Source organism: Eulemur rufifrons, chromosome 6, assembly GCF_041146395.1.
Source record: "Eulemur rufifrons isolate Redbay chromosome 6, OSU_ERuf_1, whole genome shotgun sequence".
NCBI classification, from domain to species: Eukaryota; Metazoa; Chordata; class Mammalia; order Primates; family Lemuridae; genus Eulemur; species Eulemur rufifrons.
In genome coordinates, this window is record NC_090988.1 from 37,969,785 (window position 1) to 37,990,604 (window position 20,820).

Consider the following 20,820-nt stretch of genomic DNA (forward strand, 5'->3'; position numbering starts at 1 on the left):
GAGTACGTGTCAATGAATGAATGAGGCTGTGCTCCAGTAAAACTTGATTTCTAAAAACAGGCTGAGGGCAGGATTTGGCCAGTTTGCTGAGGGTTTAGGAGAATGATGGAGCCAAAGGGGAATGAACAATCTGGGAGGGGTGTAGGAGCGGATCAGAAGAGAATAAGGCTGCAGCCAGACGAATCAGCTAGGAGGCGTCTGCGGCAGGTATATGACGATGGGACAGTGCGGGACACAGCCAGGCAGTGGCACAGGGAATGTACGAGATGCACACAGGGGCCTCGTGAAGGAAGAGCACACAGGACTTGGTGGCAGTTTAATATAAAAGACGAGGGGGAAAGAGCCCTCTGTGGAGATTCCAAAACCTAAGGTGTGAAATCTGCTCCCTAACAGCCAGACAGGGTATGTGAAGAACTGGACTGGCTTCTGTTAGAAGGCACTGAAAATCTCTCCTTGCCTTGAGTGCCTACGCTGCAACATAAAATTATTTATGGCTGGGCATGGTGGCCTGTAATTCCAGAACTTTGGGAGGCCAATGTGGGAGGATTGCTTGAGGCCAGGAGTTCAAGCCCAGCCTGGGCAACATAGAGAGACCTCATCTCTACAAAAATAATAATAAAAATTTATTTACATAATATTGTTGGAGGAGTGGGTGGCAACTGAAGAGTTCATTGACATGCTGAAAGCTGGCAGTCATTAATTTGGAAGGTTTCATGGGGTAGATTAAGCTCTATCTTAGCTAAAGAGATAATATATACAAGAGTCAATGCTATACCAATATAAAGAATTGCTATTGTTATTATTGCCACCATTAATAATGAGTCTAGGTTGCTCTCTGTGGGCAACTAATTGCGGGTAGAAAAAGTCACTCGGTTTCACCGATGGGATCCAAATCTTGGTGTTTGCAAAATTTATATGCAGGAACTTTTTGGGGCTCTTTCGTTTCCTGCTCTTTGCCACATCCCTGGCATTCCTGCCACCATTGCCTCTGTGTCACCTCCCATTTCACACAGGCCAATGACCTTGAGGAACTGAAATGCCAGGAGGCTATTGCCAGCTGAGTCCTTGGTCCCCTCCCACCTCCCCAGGGAAGGCCTACCAAGCAGAGGCATGATATGGCTAAATCTCATGAAGACAGACATTGGCAGTTTCCCCAAATGGGGTAACGGGGCAGATAATACCCATTATAAAACAGCAAGCATTGACCAATGAGCTGTCTCTGGAGGGTCAGTTAGAGCCACAGGAATTTTCAGAATGCAGAGTTAAGCCCAGTGACTGTCTGCTGGGCACACCCTACAGGAACATCCTTCCTGAACAATGCTGCTTCCTCTCCTTCCTGTTCAATTTCACACACAGAGGCCGCTTTTATTGGTGTGAAATTGAATTTGAGATTAAAAGGGGAACATTCCTGCGTGGTAATGAATTATGTTGACTTGCTCAACACAGAAAAACGAACCAAAGGGGACAGAAACCAGCGTGAGAAGGACAGCCCGATGTGGACAGAGAGCCGTGTCATACCTGGACACACAGCACGTATTCCGGAGACTCCGTGTGCCGGAAGACCACGGCGGACCGAAGGGTCCCATGAGGGTCCAGTACAAACTCCTCCTCTTCGTTTCCCGACAAAATAGAGAATGAAAAGGGAGGCCCATTGTGAAAGGAGTCTCTGTCTGTCACCACCAGCTGCAAGATGCTGGTGCCCACTGGCTTATTTTCCTGTATGAAAGAGTGTAGTAAAAAGGAAGGTAAAATTACACCTCTCTTCACATTTAGAAAAAACAAAACAAAACCATCATTACTGGCTGAGAGTGCTGGGTTAGAAAACAGGGCTTTCAGCGGAAGGGATTCCCTGCGATATCATCTTGTCTTCTGAAAACATGCTGGCGGCTGTGAGCGCTGTGTTTCCCATCCTTGGCTGCCTTCCCGCAACTGCCCCATGAGATGAGCCTTGCAGGTGAGAACACGAGGACTGTGAGCTGAACGGGCTTATAGGTTCCCAGGATGGTGCTGGGCACACCTTGTCCTGGGTGGGCTGGCAATGCCCTGAGAAGCCCTGCGAATAGCACTGGGGCAGGGTGGGAGGGCATCGTGGCAACTTCCCAGTCAATACGCCAGGTGGAAAATGGGGTTTTATACCCCACTTCCCAGATCACAGTTTTGCCATGTTTCTTTAGGAAAAGAGAAAAAGGGGTAAAACACTTCTTAACTTGAGAATGAAGAGAAAGAGAATCCTTAGCTGTGTCAGAATTTTTGGAAGCCCTGATGCTATTACGTAAGCATTATTTTGCAGAACTTCTCTGCCTTTTCCCCAGAACGGCAACACAAAGCTCCTTCTTGGGTCAAAGGTTGTTCTCACTTTGAAAACGCTGAATTAAATCCTCTACAGCTCAGGCATTGGTTTCCCTCCCCACCCTGTTCAGACTTCAGTGTTACCCCGGCTTGGGCCTGCGGCAGTTTTATTAGTTCAGACCTCCTGACGACATCGACGCGAGGATTAGATGAGTTGGGGTCTCCGAGACGGAGACCACCATAGGCTGCAGGTGGGAGGGCAGGGCCACTCGAGTTTTATGTGCTGAAACAGCCTTCTGAAAACCACGCGTTGGGATGAGGAAGTCATTCTGTGCTGGGAAGAGGGAGGCACACTTTTTAAAAGAGAAAGAGAAAGGACTGCAAAGACTTCTTTTTGCTCCTTCTCTTAAGTGCCCTTTTGGTCATGAAAAACTAGACACCGTGTCCCTCTGGAATGAGTCGTGGGACAGCCTCGGCGCAGCACAGATTTACTAATATTTCACACTGACAACATACTCCGCACCACACAAAACAGAAGATTTATTGATCCTGTTTGCTCACTCTATAAAGGCCGTTTCCTCCATAGAAGGGAGGGAGAGAGGGAGAACGTGGCCCTCAGGGTCACTGAGAAAGAAGGGTGTAAGGTAAGACAGGCAGGCCCAGCACTGGGGACAGGGGACCCAGCCAGGGCTCACGGGCCGAGCCTCTCGGTTCTGTCACTGTGGACTTCCGGATGTGCATTTGAAAACAGTCTGTCAGGCTGACTGATGTGTGTCCTAAAACCGAATGTTGAGTAGGCAAGGCCCATTCTGTTCTGGGGCTGGCGAACAGAGGCGGTGAGGGCAGAGGGCGCCCCTGCAGACAGCAGGCAGGGAGAGGCGCAGTCGGAGAGAAAGAGATGGAGAGAGGCGTGGGCCCGGGGCAAGCTTCGTGGAAGCAGGCGAGGGTCAGAATGCACCAGTGCTCAGCTGCTGGGAAAAGCCTCAGAGAGGAGGGGAAAACCAAACCACTACCAGGGAAGGAAGAAATCAGATTTCACTGACAAAGGGGAAGAGACAAGTGGGTAGCTGCCGGCCTTAGGACTGCCTCCCCGTCTGATTGCTGGACAGCTCAGCAGCACCGGGGTGGGGGGCAGCCAGCTATGGATGGCCAGACCCAAAGTCTTCAATGTCATTCCAAAGGGGCCTCTCCAGACCTGGCCCACTGCATCTTACCTTCCACCCACAGAGCCCTGGGGTTTCCCGAGGCCAAACTGGATCAGGCAAGTGTTGATTCTCTAGAATATCTGTGGCTCTTCAATACACCTACATCTACCTCTGCCTCCTCTAAGTCCTCCACACTGACAGTACTCCTGGGCTGAATTTCCTGATCCTCCTAAAGTTGGGCTTCCAGGTTCTTCTAGAAATACTGGGAAGTATAGGAAGCTCAGGACCTGCTACTGTGCCCATGAAATATCTTTTGAATAAAAATTAGGAACAAGAGTTGTTCTCTGTGACAGCAGAACACCAGCAGTTGGTTACTCTATCCTGCATTCTAATCTCAAAGAGCAGGTGGATTTAAAGTGCTAAACAAATTGCTTATGGAAGATTAATTTTAATGAGTAGCAGCTCTATCCTGATGCTTGATCTCCCTTTGACTGATGAGATGGTATATATCAATTTCCCTTTCCCTGCCAGAATAGCACAAAGTTGCTTAAAGGCAGCCTGTCACTGTGGAAAGAGAGTATTTTTTGCAGAGGATAGACCCAGGTTCAAATCCTGACTGCTACTTACCAGCCGCATGACCCTGGGTGAACTACTTAACCTCACAGATCCTTAGCTCCTTCAACTATAAAGTGGGGGCCAATCTGCCTCCCACTTCACGAGGCTACTGTGTGGAGAGGTGGTAGGCATAAAGCACCTGGCACTTGAAAGACACCAATCCTTGATAGCTCTTATCCACATTTATTAGTCAGTTGCGGTGGAAGAATCAGGATCGTTTCATACCTGCCCTTTGAAGGGATGAGTTGACATCAAGTAACGTAACAATACACTGCAACACGTAACCACAGCAGAGGAAGGAAGCTGAATACGTAAGGACAAGTATCTGGCAGGCAAGATTTGCTTACCTGAATCACAGCCGTGTAGTTAGCAGGTGTGAACACTGGGCTGTTGTCATTCACATCAGAAATATCAATGTTGACGGTTGCAGTGGATGACATTGCAGGAATGCCACTGTCTACTGCCTGGACAAGCAGGGAGTATCCAGACACCTGCCAAGGCACAAAGAGGTGACAGTAAAGAAACATAGTGCTTCCTTCCTTCTGTGCATGCTCCAAGGAACTGCAGGTTCGGGCTGTGCTTTGTTAAAGATCATTTGATCATGGCACCCCTGGCAATTGGAGCTGGATAATTCTTTGTTGTTGGGGGCTGACCTGTGTGTTGTGGCATGTTTAGCAGCATGCCTGGCCTCTATCAAAAGTAGGAGCCATTATTACCCCCAGTCCAGTTGTGACAACCAAAAATGTCTCCAAACATTGCTAAATGTCCTCTTGGGGACAAAACCACCCCAGTTAGGATCCCAGCTCTGGGCCTTTGTTCAGCGCAACAGTTGTCACCACTACTCTGTCTTATTTATCGATGTTAATATTGCTGGGGTTATGAAGATGTATCAACCAGTGGAGTCCACCTGCTTTTTAGCATCACTACTATGGTGTCTTTTTCCATAGTTAATTCCTCTTTGAATAGATGTATTTTTGGTCAAGTAAGACAATGTTTAGAAACTTAGTTTAACTTTGGACAGAGGAAATTTATGGGTCATTCTTTCTGATCTAAATGCCTTTAGGTGATCCTTTTGTATCTGCTCACCTAGGGCTACAGTTGCTCATAAAAATAGGACCACAGGATACCAACACTGAAGGTACTTTTCTGCCCCCTTCCTCTAGGAAGGACTTAACTTCAAACCATCCAGAAAGACACATATTTGCCTTTTCTTTAAAACTTCCATAAGTAAGAAATTGCAAGCATCTGTTATTGGCAGAAAATTCTTTCAAAGGTCTAACCCAGATACTTCATGCTGCATTTTAGCCCATCCCTATTTACTCAGTATTTAGAATGAAGAACCATACTATTTATACTCATGGAGCCGGGGAGGGTGTGGATGGGAAGGCAGCTGGCATAAACTAGCTTACCCGTTCCCGGTCCAATTTCTTCTTAACCTTCACAAGTCCCAAGACAGGATCCACAGTAAATTCATTGTCCCGATCTCCATTCACGATGGAAAAATGAACCTGTCCATTGGGCTGGCTGTCTACATCTTCTGCTATTAGCTTGATGGAAAAACAAGCAAAGCAAAGACATGACACAAGAGACAGAGAAAAGGTTGATTCTTAGGGACCTAGGTCTGTTTAAATGGGCACAGCTCTGACATTTTTCTCAGGAGTTCTGCTCCCCAACACCAATGATCACACCACCAGCACAAGAAATGACGAGTGGGCTGAAGGAAGCCAGCACCAAGACTGTAGCCCCATTTTATTTCTATGTTAATTTTTACCTGTCTATAGCCTGACACTTGTTTTTTTTTTTTTTTTTTTTTCAGCTCATTATGGGGGTACAAAAGTTCAGGCTATATATATTGCCCATGCCTCCCCATCCCCCCGAGTCTGAGCTTCAATTGTAGACTGACACTTGTTAAGCCTGATTTTCCTAGGGGCTTCAGAAAGTAAGGATAGAACCTAGAGCTAACTAATAGGGATGCCTTCCTGATTCCTTCTCAATTTGGCACACAAAATTACCACTGAGTCAAGCATTCTCTACATCTATGCATTTCCATGTTAAGGAAGCCCAAGAAAGTTCCCTTCCCACACAGCAAACATACTGCCCACTGTCTGATGCGCCATGTTGGTAATGCTGGGATTTTTACGTGTGGAAATGGTTTTGTACTATGCTAGAAGGAGAGAGGGCCTGGACTTCCACCTCTGATGTATAAGGAATGCACTGTCATCCAGCAGAGGGCTGCGGCCACTCACAGCCTGAGATGCCATGAGATGGATGGAAGGGACCCATCCAGCCCAGGGACGGGTAAGAAGAGTAAGATGGGACTCACTATTTCTACAACGCAATCTGTGGTCTAAGAGCACCTGAGTTCTCAGAACTCATGGCTTGTTCTTACTGTTACTAGAAAAAATTCCTTCTGGAAAGGGCTCCTCTAAGAGTGACCAATCAATCTGAAACTTGCTCCCACATATAGCTGGCCCAACTCTGTGTGTCTAGGTGTGTATATGGTCAGGGAGGGAGAGGGACTTTATTCTGTCTTTAGCAACCTAATAACTTTTTAATTATAAATTGATAAATTATAGTTGAATATATTTATGGGGTACAAAGTAATGTTATGATTTATGAATACAATGTGCAATAATTAAATCAAACTAATTAACATATCCATCACTTCAAATACCAATCTTTTTTGTGGTGAGAACATTTGAAATTTACTCTCTTAGCGATTTTGAAATGTACAATACATTATTATTAACTGTACTCACCATGCTGTGTGATAGATTTCAATAAAAAGACACCACCATATTCTTCCTACTGACCTAATAACCTGTCATCTAAGTTTATAAACTAGTAGGAACCATCATTAAAAATTCATTGCATGGTCTCTTTTGTTTTCTCAAAAAATATACATTCCTGGGAGATAAATGATTAGCATTCACTTACATCTTGATATAAATTAATCTGTCAGACCTTTTCTAAGACACAGAAGGAGCCTTTCAAAGAAAGGCCAGTGCCTGACTAGCATTCTTGGGGACAAATGGATACAGAATGTGGAAATGTGAAGAAAATCCAAGATAGACTTTGCTCACTTCTTCACTCTGTTGAGGATGATCATTCCTGAACACCTAGACCTCCATGGCCCCCCCAGGTACCTACCAAAATGACAGAGTCCCCCACCAAGGCGTCTTCACTGATGACAGCACTGTAGACATCTTGGCTGAACTTGGGAGGGTTGTCATTCACGTCTGTGAGGGTGATGCTCACGGTGGCCACGGCGCTGAGAGCTGGGGTGCCCCCATCTTTGGCTTCCACCACCAGGTAAAACCTTTTGCATAATTCATAGTCCAGGACCTCAGAGACAGAAATACCCCCTTTGAAGAAAAATGGGGGAGCTTTAGCTTTGATTAGGGAAAAACATCGGTCAGCAGTACTATAATTGTAGTAATATTTATAACACCATCTCCAGCCAAGAATTTTAGATATTCAGGAATTTGTTTATTTAATGACTTACTGAAAGCATTCCAGAAATCTGATTAATGCTGTCAGTGAAAGCACAGCTATCCATCAAACACAACACTGAAGAAATGAAAAGTCTTTGCATGTTTCTGTAACAGTTCCTGAACATCTCTCAAGAAGCCTGAAAATCTCTGGCATCATTCACTTTTGCACAACTAGGGAGTAGGGGCAGGAAAAGGCATCCCTGATAAGTATCTCCCAGCTCCTCAGGTGGACCTGGGAAGACCAAAAGCGAGCTGAGATGTGTGGATGTGATCCTGTGACCCCATCCTTTTCAGCAAATAAATACTTGCAGACTTCACTGAACTGAATTAACTGCAAAGGTGCCTTGCCAAGTTATAATGTGCTTATCTAAAACTATTATGGCACAAAGAGGGCAAAGATCTCAGAAATCTCAAGGTACAGTGACATAATGGAAAAGGAACTACCTAGGATTCAGACAGTTCAATGGCCAAATATTAAGTATGAGTTTAGTGTCCAAAACTACAGAGCAGAGATGATAATGCCCACGTCACAGAGTTGTTTAAATTAAGCAAGTAGAACAAGTGAATGCAGCTAGCTGGGTGCCGCCTCTAGGAGGGGCTCCGTTAGTGCTCTCTCCCCAGTTCCAGCCCTTCTAGTGAGGCCACCACTCCTGCATTCTGCAAGTGGTCATCGGGTTGCCGGCAGAACACTTCTCAAGGGCATTTACTTTGCTCCCACATGGTAACCAATCATTAGAATTGGTGAGAAGGTCACCTCTTTTCACATTTCTGGACAGACACCTTCTCTAGCTGCTAAGACTGCCAATAGGCTCCTTCTACTTACGGTGAAATACAGAAGTCAGACTTATAACAAGAGCCTCTTTCTCTCCATTGTTAAGTTTCCTTAGCACTCACCACTCCTAGTGCTTTCTTTTGCATCCTAGTCTTGTTAGCCAGTGCCAAATTTAAATAGTACTTAACCATTTCCCCCTGGTGTACATATACCATGACCATAACTAGACACGCTAAGGCATATTTAAATGAGGCAAATCCCCATACATTTTAATTTAAAGTAATTTACCTTAATGAACAGAGTTACTGCTGGGAGAAGCTGCTAATGTAATTCCTCCATCAATATTTACACCTTCTTATATTTAAGGGCCAGGATTGTATCTCTTGCATTTTTTGTAGCCCCATAGTACAGCAGTGTTATGTTATATCAACATTAGAGCAAGAAGATCTGAGTTCAGATCCTGTATAACCCACTAACAGCAGACATTGGGGAAATTATCTGTTTTTTTCATATGGAAAATGTGAGGAATACCTGATAATTTAATAAGAACCTGGTGTATTTGCCATGTTAAATAAACATTGCTAATTATGATAGTTTCTTGTTTGTATTTACTGGACTATCCAAAGGAGAATGGACCTCCTATGCCACCTCATTTGACAGGTGCACACTGCTTGAGTGATAAGGAAAATACGTCCAAAGCCTGGAGGGGTGAGAGGTTCACGCTTCTTATTTGCAGAATGAGAACTGCCTTGACTATTGATAAGGGAATTGGTACACAAATGAGAACATACGCTAAAGGGCTTTGAAATAGAAATTAAAATACTCTATGAAAGTATAAAAGTGAGTATGTTTACTCTTTAAAGAATATCCAAACTTGTTTTCTGAATTACCATCTTTATTTACCCAAAGCCCCTTTAATATTTATTAACTCATTGATAAAAAGAAAACCTGAGGGTTCTACTTTTGTTCTTTTGGTTTCTTTCTAGGCACCTTGTCCCCAGGTGATGCTACACATTCCCCCAGATTTTGAAAAGGATGTGGTGAGAAATGAGTGTTCTGCCCAGGAGCAGTAAGCAGAGTTCAGGGACCGCACTGATTCCAAACCACTGATCGAGTCTACTTGGGGTGCTGGGTTGAGAAGGCTGCACGTCGCCATGCATATCACTCACTGATGTCTGCCTTGGCAGCTGACCTGAGAGTAGTAGTCTAAGTGTGGACAGTGGCAAGTGGAGGCTCATCTCCAGGAGTATTTTCCAACATATGCACGTGTGATTTAGGTAAAAAAGCAAACAGAAAAGAGAGAAACAAACTCTGCACTTGGAATACAAATACTATTTCCTTTCTCCATCCAGGAACCACACTGCTGCCCCCAAGCCCTCCCATCTAGAAATCCTGGAGCCAAGCTGGGGGTCAGGTATTTGCCAAGTAAGCCTACAGCTAGGAGCTTAAATTTAGCAGGGCCAGCCTTAGAAGCTGAGTGCTGGAGGGGGGGAATTCTGGGGTCTGCGAGCCAGCCCTGCTACCAGATTTGTTTCCACTGCAAAGGAGGTATGAGGAGGAAAGAAAAACCACCCACCCAGAAGGGCAGTGAGAGTGTTGGGAGGAGAAACAGGATAGTGAACCCTGAATTTCAAGTAGGCTGCTGTTTACCCACCTGTCTTTGGGTTGATCCTAAATTTCCCCTGTTCATTCCCAGACCGGATGAGATACGTAATCTCAGCATTTGTGCCGATATCTTTGCTGGTGGCAAAAACAGCAAGGACTTGGGTGCCAGGAGAAGTGTCCTCAGGCACTGTCACCAGGTAGTCCCTCCTCTCGAACACAGGGGGGTTGTCATTAATGTCCAGGACGGTGATGGTGACGATGGCGAGAGAGGACAGGGCCTGCCCGGGACTCTGGTCGGTGGCCCGCACGCTGATGTTGTAGGAAGACTGCTGCTCGCGGTCCAGCGGCTGCTCCAGGATAAGGATGCCCGACGAGCTGTCGATGGAGAAGACCCCATCGGCCGAGTCCGCCAGGGAGTACACGACCTTCCTGTTGATGCCTGTGGGAGCGACACAGGAACGTGAGCGGACAGGAACGTGGCCAGGCGATCTGCACTGGGATGTTATGGCTTTGCTGACTTTTGAAGGGCCACGCAAAGGAAAATAGTCATTACAGAAACAGACAGCTGTGGTCCTATGAAAATGTAAACTTTAGTTTGTAAAAAACAAACAAACAAAAAAACAACTAAATTACAAAGTAAAGAAATTGGGAAAATATTGACAACAAATGTCAGCAATAGTTGGATATTCTTAACATACAACCCATCCTCCCATAAATGTTTAAGGAAAACTCTCAGATGCTAATAGATGCGTGGGTATAGATGTGCCACGGAAGGAGAAATAGAAATTAATCACTCAATTAATGACTTCAACAAATATTTATCTAGAATCTAACAGGCACTATTCTAGGTGCTAGAGGTTTTAGCAATGGAGAAGATTCCCAGATTTCTTGAAGAAATTTTTCCATTTTAGTGGGGGTGTGGTGGTGAGGGGGACCCCTGGAGGGCTCTGAGAGGGCAGTCATGGGCTGTGGCTTAAATTTTGACAGCATCCCTCCTGCTGCAGGTTGTGAACAGACTGAAGCGCAGCCAGGAAGGAGGCAGGGAGGCCAGTGCTCAGCCTCCTGCAGGGATACGGGCATGTGATGCTGGTGGCAGGCACAGGGGAGCCGAGCCAGTGTGGGACGTGGTGGGACGTGGTGGGAAGTGGGGGAGGGGTCAGGTTCCAGATCTATTCTGAGCACACAGGTGGTGGGAAGTGAGGGGGTCCTGGATGTATTCTGAACTTGGAGGTGGTGAGTAAGGAATGTTTTCTGATTGTGGAGCTGGCAAGGTATGGAATGTGAGAGAAAGAGAGGCTTCTAAGACGACTCTTAGGTTTCGGCCTGAGCAACTAGAAAGAGAGGGTATAACTGTTAGCTGAGATGGAGAGGGCTGCAGAAGGACTAGGTTTTGAATGAAAGACCAGAAGCCCCGTTCTGGACAGATGGAGTCTGAGATGTGCATTTGACGATCAAATGGAGATGTCAAGCAGCAAGTCAGACAGAGGAGTCTGGAGTTCAGAAGAGAGGGCCAAGCCAGAGCTATACACTTAAGCATTGTCAATCACAGAGAATGGATGAGGTCATAAGGAACTACAGAGGGAAAAAATAAATCCAAGGCCCTTCCCAGGAAGGGAAAGGACCTAGTCCAAGGGTGCTCTCCAGCTCTAAGACTTCAAGAAATGCAGTTACCAAAATGCTATTTTACATTAATATATACTAAAGCTTAAACATATCAACCAGAAAATGTCCATCAACAGCCAACAAATTACTGAATAATGGTTGGGCTGGATTGACTTCTGGTTCTGAAGATTGATTTAACTGTTTTCATGGAGGATCTCAGCACTTCAAAGCAGTTTATAAACCTCAAATTCACTTTAGTCATTAAGACGTATAAGAAGGAAAATGGAACAACTTTGTAGGATGAAAAAGCACCATTCTAATCCTAAATGCTCTAATGAAGACAGTTATTAGTCATGGGTCTTTAGCTATGAAAACCGTCTGAAAATGTCCTTTGAGAATCACGGAACCCTAGAACATAAGCTCTTAGAGGGGAGGGCCTAGCCATGTTTTTTTTTTTTTTTTCTTTTATTATAACACTTCATTTGGCAATTAAGAGCTAAACATTTTACTTACCCAATATACAATTTCCCTTAAGCCTAAATTCCCAGCAAACCAATAAAGTCATATATCTGGAGGGGATGACATAAATTGCATTATGTGGCTTTAACCAAAAGGTCAACACTGAGCACTTGTTCTTGGTTCCATTCCAGAGAGTCCATTTTTTCCAAAGTTTCATTATTTATTTTTATTTCTCTTTCAAAACAACCACCCTGTGATGTATAAACATCATCCTCTGATTTTATTGGTACTGGGATTAAAAACAAGAAGGCTTTCCTCTTCTTTCGCTGCCCCTTGAAATAAGGCTGCAGGGTAGAGGTTTCGGGGATGCTTTCAGCTATTTCTGGAGTGGCTGCAAGATTAAATTCTTCAACATAAATTCCTGGGTTGAATACACAAAGGGTGGCAGAGGTGATCAAACTTGCACCTGGAAAACAAATAGCCCTGTCTCGGTGTCAGAATAGGCCACATGCCCCAGAAGCTGCCTTGACTGATTCAATGGTCTCCGGATGCCTCTCAAAGTCACAAAAATGCATTTATGGAAACACATCAGCGATTGACATAAATATACCACATAAGTTTTCAAATCACATACATTCCCTACGGATTTAACTTCCACCCTCAGCATATGGTACACTGCTCTTGCCAAGAAGACGAGTAGGCAGGAAATGTATGCTGGGTCTTTTACGAGAACATGTGCTGGCAACTACAAAACCCATTCCACTGATGCATTACCCAAGGGCTGATGGACTTGCCTGGTGCCACCTGCATTTTTAGGTAAACACGAGGGACAACAAGCTAAGTCCTGTTTTCTCTAGGCTCTTTGCTCAGTCCCCTTAAGGGATTTCAGATCTGTGCCTGGACGTTTTTCCTCTTCAGGCCCGAAGATCAGTCAGGGAGGAAGGTAATGTCTAACTCACTGTTCTGAAAGCCATGGTGCTCCGATCAGCTGAGTTAGGAGAGGGAGGGGCTGGATTTACACACTGCCGCCCTGCCGCAGCAAGGCCAGAAGGGAAGGTGCTTTTGAGGGTCTCCGGTGTTTCCTTCACTGGGACAGAAAGCTGAAATCTAATTATATCACCTGCGTTCCAGGGCTGCAGCTTTCTCTTCAGTCCTGTTCAGAGGCACTCAGCCGGGCTCTGAAGCGGGAGACGCCGTTGTTCTCCAAGCTTCCTGCTCAGCGGGCTAGCCCGCGGTTGAAGTGCTGCGTTTACGGGGCTGACATTAATCAGCCACACAAAGACCACGGCTCCCCTCCGGGCAGATTCTGTTAATTTAAGCTCCGCGACAGGGTTTTTCTGCTTTACCCTAGCAGAAAACCATCCCTTCCCCCCAGCAAGTCGCTGACCCACGCTCCCCCCACGTCCCCATACATTTTGCTTCTGACAGTATCTTGGGCATTCACACCAGGAGGTACTGGGAGATTTATTGTTCCCTTCTCCTTTCTGTTACCAATCGGACTAACATGGACGCAAGATCAGAAAAGGGGTGGGGGTGGGGAACCCAGGCCAAAAAAACCCTGCTAAATGGCATCACTTATGATTTGCTAGCTCTTAAGAAAAGAGCAGGATATACCTTTGGAGCATATTAAAATTCCAGTTTAGACACAATTGCAATAGATTTCAATAATTTTTAGAAATAAAGTCAGAAGCATAAATGCCAATTTGGAGGCAGTACTTTTGGGGTAGCACTGGGTCTTTGCCGTGTTCCCAGGTGATGGGGTGCTGTCTTTGTTAAATGAATGCAGGTCACATCACTGAAGTGGAAACTTTCTCTCCAAAGGGGTTTGATAAACGCCATCCTTCAAATTGCCATCCCTTCTACATACGCAGCAGAAAAGATGAACCCGAGTAGAAGACTTGCCTGCTAATTGGTCTAACGCTCCTACTGCATGTCAAGATGTGTTATATCATGGTATAACATTAATCCATCATTTTGCATCTGTGTTTTTAAGTATGTAATTCTCCTCTCCAATCTGAGCCTAATTTAATGAGGATGGAGCTACTTAGGTTCTTTAAATGCTGAAATGCCAGGCTACCAAGAGACGTCTGACTTTCATTGTAAGTGAAGTTTCTGCACGTTGTCTGTGGCAAATGGAGCAGGCAGACCTTCAGAGGATTAAAATCAAGGCAAAAGAGAATGACTAAAATCCCTATTTGCTCAAAGGGAGTAATAGGTTATGGCATTTTGTGGAGTGGGGCTGGAGGAAGGAATAGTAGGGAAGGCTGTGAGAACCTGGGATGGGTTGCCACAGGCATCTATGTTCTCTCCATTGAAGGTTTCTAAATGGAGTCTAGATTCCTCTCAATTTGGCCAAATGGAAAGATGGACTTTTTGAATATGGAACTGCACCTAAAAGTCAAAGTTTTAAATGCTTTAAAATGAAGGCATTGTAGTAATAGTCCTGGAAGACAGGAGACCTCGCCTCTAGCCTATTGTCTGCCCGAACTATACAAGTGTACATTCGCTGGGTGTTTATTTTGAGAATGGCAGAACTCAGGTCAGTTAAGGTCTAAGATTATCTTCCAGCACTTAAACAAATGAAGCTGGTTCCATTTCTATTTCCAAGAGACCCTCCCCACCACAACTGCTCATTAAGTTGCTGGACCTGGGCTTAAGTGGGCCAAAACCAACATAGAAAAAAATTCATATTAAGCTGGATTAAGCAAGGCACAGTGGCTCACACCTGTGGTCCCAGCTACGCAAGAGGCTGAGGTGGGAGGATGGCTTGAGGTCAGGACTTCAAAACCAGCCTGGGCAACATGGTGAGACCCTTATCTCCACAAAAATTTTTAAAAAGCTAGATCATGAGGAGTTGCTTGAATCTTCTGGATGGGAAGAAAACTTTAACACAGCAGACTCATGCCATTTGGTTAAATGCTCAGGATTCACACATATAGCTTATGGTTATACAGATGCTCCTACTTCAGTGAGAAATAACCCCCAGGGATAGGATCATCTCCAAGGATCTAATCTAACCCAGTGTCAGAATAACTCAGCTCTATGTCTGAGATTGTTAAAGGTGTTAGAATCAGCACTGAAGCAAAATGGCAAGAATCACCAACATAGAAAATACATTGCAATTTTTTTGACTTAGTCTTTAAAAAATATTTTCTCTTTTCCTCCTAAGATGAGGCACCCTAAGCTTAAGAAACCAGCAGGAGAAATGTTATGCTTGCTTTGGTATCTTATGTTGGCAGCTGCTCTGACTTCTTCTTTGCAGAGCTTGTCTCTGACATTCACCGCTATGCCCTCTGTCACTGCACAGGATCCGGCCCACAGGTGGCACACAAAAACTGTGGGCTGCACTAAATTGCTATAAAAACGCTTTTCAAATTCAAATTTTTATGGAGTAGGTATCTGAGGAAGAAATAATTTGAAACAATTTCAACACTAGTAACACTTTTAATTTTAGTTCTAATCACTTATTTTTATCTCAGCTTCAGTGAGGTGTCATAATTCGTGTATAATAACCCAAACACATTTGAAATGTCCAGCTCATACATTCTGACGCACCTTCATGGAACCACTGCCCTCATCAAGACACAGAACATGTCAATCATCCTTTTAAGTTTCTTCCTGTCCTACTGTAGTTCGGTTTGTTCCCCGACCCCATGCCACAGCAATCTATTAATAATAACTTGATTTTGAACCAATACTTTCTCCCGGCTTTATTAATGCCTATTCATCAGCACTTGAAATTCCACAAGTATGTTTAGATTTCACAGTCTTTATGACCCAGGCTTGGTGATTAAGTCATGCTCTTATTAAAAACTATAAGGATTATCCTTTGAAGATAAATGATAAACAGAGCTCTGGTTCTTGAATATGTCATTGCGTTCCTTCGCTACGGCCTTACCCTTAAAAGACAGAGTTGTTTCATTTGAGAAGTGGAAGACACAGGAGACACTGGCTATGATACTTCCATTTAGTAAAGATTTTCCCAGTGCCACCTGTGTTTGACTACCCTTGGCGCTGAATTGAGGGGAAGGGAAGCCCTGAAGACATCATTCCTGTCTCTGGGAGCTTGGCAACCTGATGAGGAATTCCTTAAACTAGACATAATAGTTTAGAGTTTCCTGCATGTCTTCCCCCAACTTCCTTTTCTCACATGAATCGGAATGCTGAGTTCTTTGGATTCTACCTCCGAGAAAGCTCCTGAATGTCTTGTGGCCAGGTATCCCAGCCAGGTGAGGCTCCCATCCTCTCTTGCCTAGACTGCTTTGAGAGACAATTGCTAACTGCTGCAGCGTCTATCCCCTCTTGGCCAAACCAGAGTTACATTCCTACAACTCTGGATCCAGACCTACCCCATCTGCTCAAGAGAGTCCCTGACTCCAACTTCTTACAGATGGAAGCAAAAACTTTTGAGAATGGCATTCTAGTCCTTTACAATTTAGTCCCAACCTACCCTTCCAGTGTCATCTCTGGCTCCACTTCCATCCTGTACTGTCTGCTCCTGTGACACCTGATGACACCACACACATTTATTTCTCCAGGCTTGTGCTTTCCTTCTACTCAGAATGTTCTCTTCCCTCCTTCTCTTACTAAAAGCCTCCATATCCTTTGCAGGATCTCCTCTGGAACAGCTTCCCTAGTTTCCCTAGTTACTTCATCCTCTGTGATCCCTTATTATTTTGGCCTCTATTTTTGCATTATCATTAGTCATATGTGTGTCCTCCTCTCTCCCACTAGATTTATGTGCCTTTTAGGTAAAGGGACTGTGACTTATTCATCTTTGTACCTCAGTACTGAGCACAGACCTGGCACACAGAAAGGATGAATGTCGAACAGCAGAAGAAACAACCTGAGGACCAAAGCAAGTACATGATCACGCTAGTGCAATGTACACAGGTGATGCACATACTGCACATATATGCCCATTGCACATGCATGTGTTAAAGGAATGAGAGAACCTCAAAAGGGGGCAACATGGAGAAATCAGGAATATTTAATATTTAAAAATGTATGTGAAACATTCATAGATCTATAAAAAGTTACTGCTAAATAGATGTTTGCATTTGTGGAAAAAACTGGTATCTACTCAATTTTCCAACAATTAGGACTGGTTGAATACATTCTGGTACATTCATATCATGTATATAGACTACTATATACAATGTCACATAAAAATGTAAAAGAATATATAATGACATGGAAATATGTTTGCCAGGCATTGTAAAAAGCAGATTACAAAATAATATCTAGTTTATGAGCCCATTTTTCTTAAAAAAAAAAAAAGAAGCAAAAGGTACTTCTATTAAAATGGTAACCATGGTTAAAAGTGACTTGTTTTTCCTTTTTGCTTATCCTTCCAGGTTTTATACAGTGGACACACAGTATGTGTGTAATAAGTAAAAGAGCTATTATAAAAAGGTACATGGAAAATATTTCTTTAATTTCAATTTTGGAGAGTAGTCAAATTTTCAAGTTATTTTCCAGGTCAGTTTTAATTCTCAACATACATATCATTTGAAATATTAATAATTGTAGGAAAAAATACATACTCTATAGGCTTCTTTTTTTGGGTGTTTCCATTCCTTATTTTAGTTTATCCTCAGAAATACACTGACTTTACTTAGAAAATCACTTTTGTTAAAGGTCTCATTATAAAGTTATTTCAAGGAACTTTGTTTAAAACTACTTTTTACATTTAAATTAAGTAGGCAAAGAAAATGGCTAGCCTAAAATTCTCTCATCCTTTGAGGAGGGCAAATAAAATCCCATTCTACTGAAATGGCTTAAACTAACTGCTCTTTTTTCCTCTGTTTGAAATATGCCTTCGGATGATATGAAATAAAACAGAAAGTTGCCATGAGGAGGCCCATGGAATTAGCAATTACTTTTTAAGTTGGCAATTAATTTTAAATAGACTCCCTAATTACTTCTGTTTTAAGTGCCTTTTAAAAATTCTTCACTGGGTGATGACTGAAGCTGGCACCTTCCCGCAGGCAGAATCCCAACTCTTTGGGTCAGCAGCCCGTTGGCTTTTTGAAAAGTCAAAAAAGACAAAAAGCAGCACCAGTCACAGACTCCAGGAGATCCTGATGATTGCACCAAAAATCTCCCAAGGACTTGCCAACTGAACTGGCAGTAGCTCTGCCAGGTAGGACCGGTAACAAGATTGTGGGTTCCCACACAAAATAAAAATGCAGGGCCCTTTGTTCAAAAAAAAAATATTAAGAAGCTCAACACAGCCACAGCAGAGCATTAAACCAGGCAGGAGGCCCTTCCAAGCAAAGGGGTCGCTGTTCCACTGCACAGGCTGCACACCCATAAAGCTGCCCCCACTGCTGGGTGAGACTACCTTCTGTGATACCTGGGTATAAACTCTTTCAACTATCTTTGGCTTGGCACTATGCTGGGCCTGGGAAGGGTAAATGTAAATAAATTCATTCATCAACTAAGTACTCAAAACTCCATCTTTACTGGTGCATAGAACTTCTGTGCTGGACCACTACCCAACAAACAAACTCAAAATGTTTCCTATATGGGCCACGAAGTACGACCATTGAATCGATTCATTCATCCATCCGATAAGTACTTAAGGACTCCTGCTGCATGGCGGGCTTGGGGATCCAAAGAAAGATGGAACTCAGCTCCATCAGCCTCGGAGGGGTCCCATTTCTTAGGAGACAAACATGTTTACAGTTGATTGTCGGAGAGGGTGGTCAAGGGAGTTTCCAAGAGAAAAAAACAACTGAATTTGGTCATGAATGAAAGACAGGAGTTGCCAGAAGCACGAAGGTGGAAAAGTGACAGGAAAAAAGGGTATTTCAGGTGATGGGAAAATGTGTGAGTTAAGAATGCTGAAATTACAAGGTATACTCAGAGAAGGGTAAAGGGTTTGGTACTGCTAAATCCTAGGCATAGAATGGTAGCAGCTGAAACTGTCTGTTTTCAGAGCCAACTGCAAGTTACCAGAGCTTTTATAACCAATGATAGCCAGAGTAAACTAGAAACTGGGGGCCTAAGTTAATGGATAAGTTAGCAGAGAGAGAAGAAGAAAGATCGGAGGGAGTGAGTTGGGAGGGTGTGTGGGTGGGAAGTGTTCTGTAATATGTGAGAAGTTATTAAAAGAGCTCCCCGGCAGATGATGGACAACATAATCATGCCTGTCAAGGAGGCTTCACAAGGTGAAGTGAGAGGATACATCCTGCAGCAAGGCTGATAGGCACACTCCACTGAGCCTCAACATGCCCTGGAAAAGCAGGAAGTCAAAGCTTAGGGTCCCTGGATTTGCTGCGCAAAATGCCCAGGGTGGATGGAAATTCTCCCAGCCACGCTAGCACTCCCTGAAATCCATCCTCCGCACTGCTGCGTGTTGGACCAGGGCTGATCCACCTTAGCTGCTCAGAGGCCTGTTATCGGCCTGTGGCATCTACCAAATGAAGTGGCATGCACATGAGGGCACTTGTGGGAAAGAACCGCCGTTACAATAGAAGGCAGGATTCCTTGCCAGTGGGTGACAGGGCTAAAATACTTCCCTGAGATAACCCTGGAAAGAATCAGCTGTTTCATTTGACAACATGTGTTTTGACCCCTGTTTAGAAGAAATTGGATTTTAAAAAGGATAATAATAACAACTTATATGTGTCAAATGCAAAGACTCCTAAATGGGGAAAGGTATCACAGTCAACTACAGAGGGGAAAAAAAAAAGTCCAGCCCTATCCCAGACTTTCTGAATCAGATTTTGGAGGTGGGACCCTTGCCTATTTGTCTGTTTATCCTGTTTATTTTTAAAAGCTCCCCAGAGGGCTCTGACACACAGCCAAGGCTGATAACCAGCTTCCAGAGAGGAAAGGGAGGTTTAGCGGGGTTGGGGGACTCCTTCACAGTCAGACAGCTAGTTGGGGTTGGAACTGGGGTATTTAATCAGGCCTCATCCCAAAGCCACATATGATGTCACTTCCCAAAGGGACAGGGAGATGTGACACAGAAATTGTAGGTGCCACGGTCCTGCCGGGTGGCTGCATCGCTGCAGAAGGTGCCCTCGCACTGGTGAGGGCAGAGAATTCAGCGGGGGGTTTCCAGGGCCCCAAAGCCCTTTGCTCGGATCACTATCCATTTGACAGAGGCCCTGGGAAAAGCCACTTAACCTTTTTGAACCTCAGTTTCTCCATCTGTAGGTGAGAGGATCAAGATCTGTTCTTTCCCTAGTCAGATTACATGTGCAAGTTTTTTGAGCTCTCTGGAGAAAGGCGTCAAACAGAAGATCATATTTTTTGATATCTCCAACAGACAAAGGGCTTCGACCACAACGTCCTCCAGAGAATGACTCATGTCTCTCAGTCTTTAGGGAGGATTATTTAATTTTTACTGACATTTTAATAGTCCCTCAGCTGCCTTCTAAGATTTAACACTTCAGAGAATATCGGAGCTTTGGGGAAGGGAAAAATAAACATTAAATCACTGATCCATGCAGCTTAGAGGTACCGATTTCTAGGGCATTAGGAAAAACATAGAATATTTGATACTTAAGAGAAAACAGGCTGAAACCAGAATTGAATGAAGCCCTCTTGAAATGTTTTCTAGTAGAAATTATGGGAATACAGAAGAAAGCATCTGACTGAGGTGATTACAGCCTCCTTTTAGATCCAGCTCTGGCCACTAACTACGTCATTTTGGGAAAGTCTTTTTGTCCCTGGGTCTCAGTTTCCTTCTTGGGGTTTTAACTGGATTTTGTCTTAGGGCCTTTCCAGTGATAATACCCTAAGATCTCCTAGGACTACGTTTCCACGGGAAGGGGGCCGGGTGCCCCAAGGAGCGCCTGTGAGTCTGTGAGAGCAGCAGCAAGCA

General features: G+C 44.3%; 1 protein-coding gene across 2 annotated transcripts in view; it reads right to left on the reverse strand.

Moving 5' to 3' along the window:
* Window positions 1–20,820, reverse strand: part of FAT3 (FAT atypical cadherin 3) — a 488,418-nt gene that overhangs the window by 47,378 nt on the left and 420,220 nt on the right. For both annotated transcript variants that reach the window (XM_069469075.1, XM_069469074.1), the window contains exons 13-17: window positions 9,970–10,359; window positions 7,200–7,414; window positions 5,459–5,596; window positions 4,397–4,540; window positions 1,519–1,716 (exon numbers count right to left, since the gene is read on the reverse strand). In XM_069469075.1, coding sequence (XP_069325176.1) covers window positions 1,519–1,716; window positions 4,397–4,540; window positions 5,459–5,596; window positions 7,200–7,414; window positions 9,970–10,359 — 1,085 coding nt within the window. The remainder of the gene's footprint in view (window positions 1–1,518; window positions 1,717–4,396; window positions 4,541–5,458; window positions 5,597–7,199; window positions 7,415–9,969; window positions 10,360–20,820) is intronic.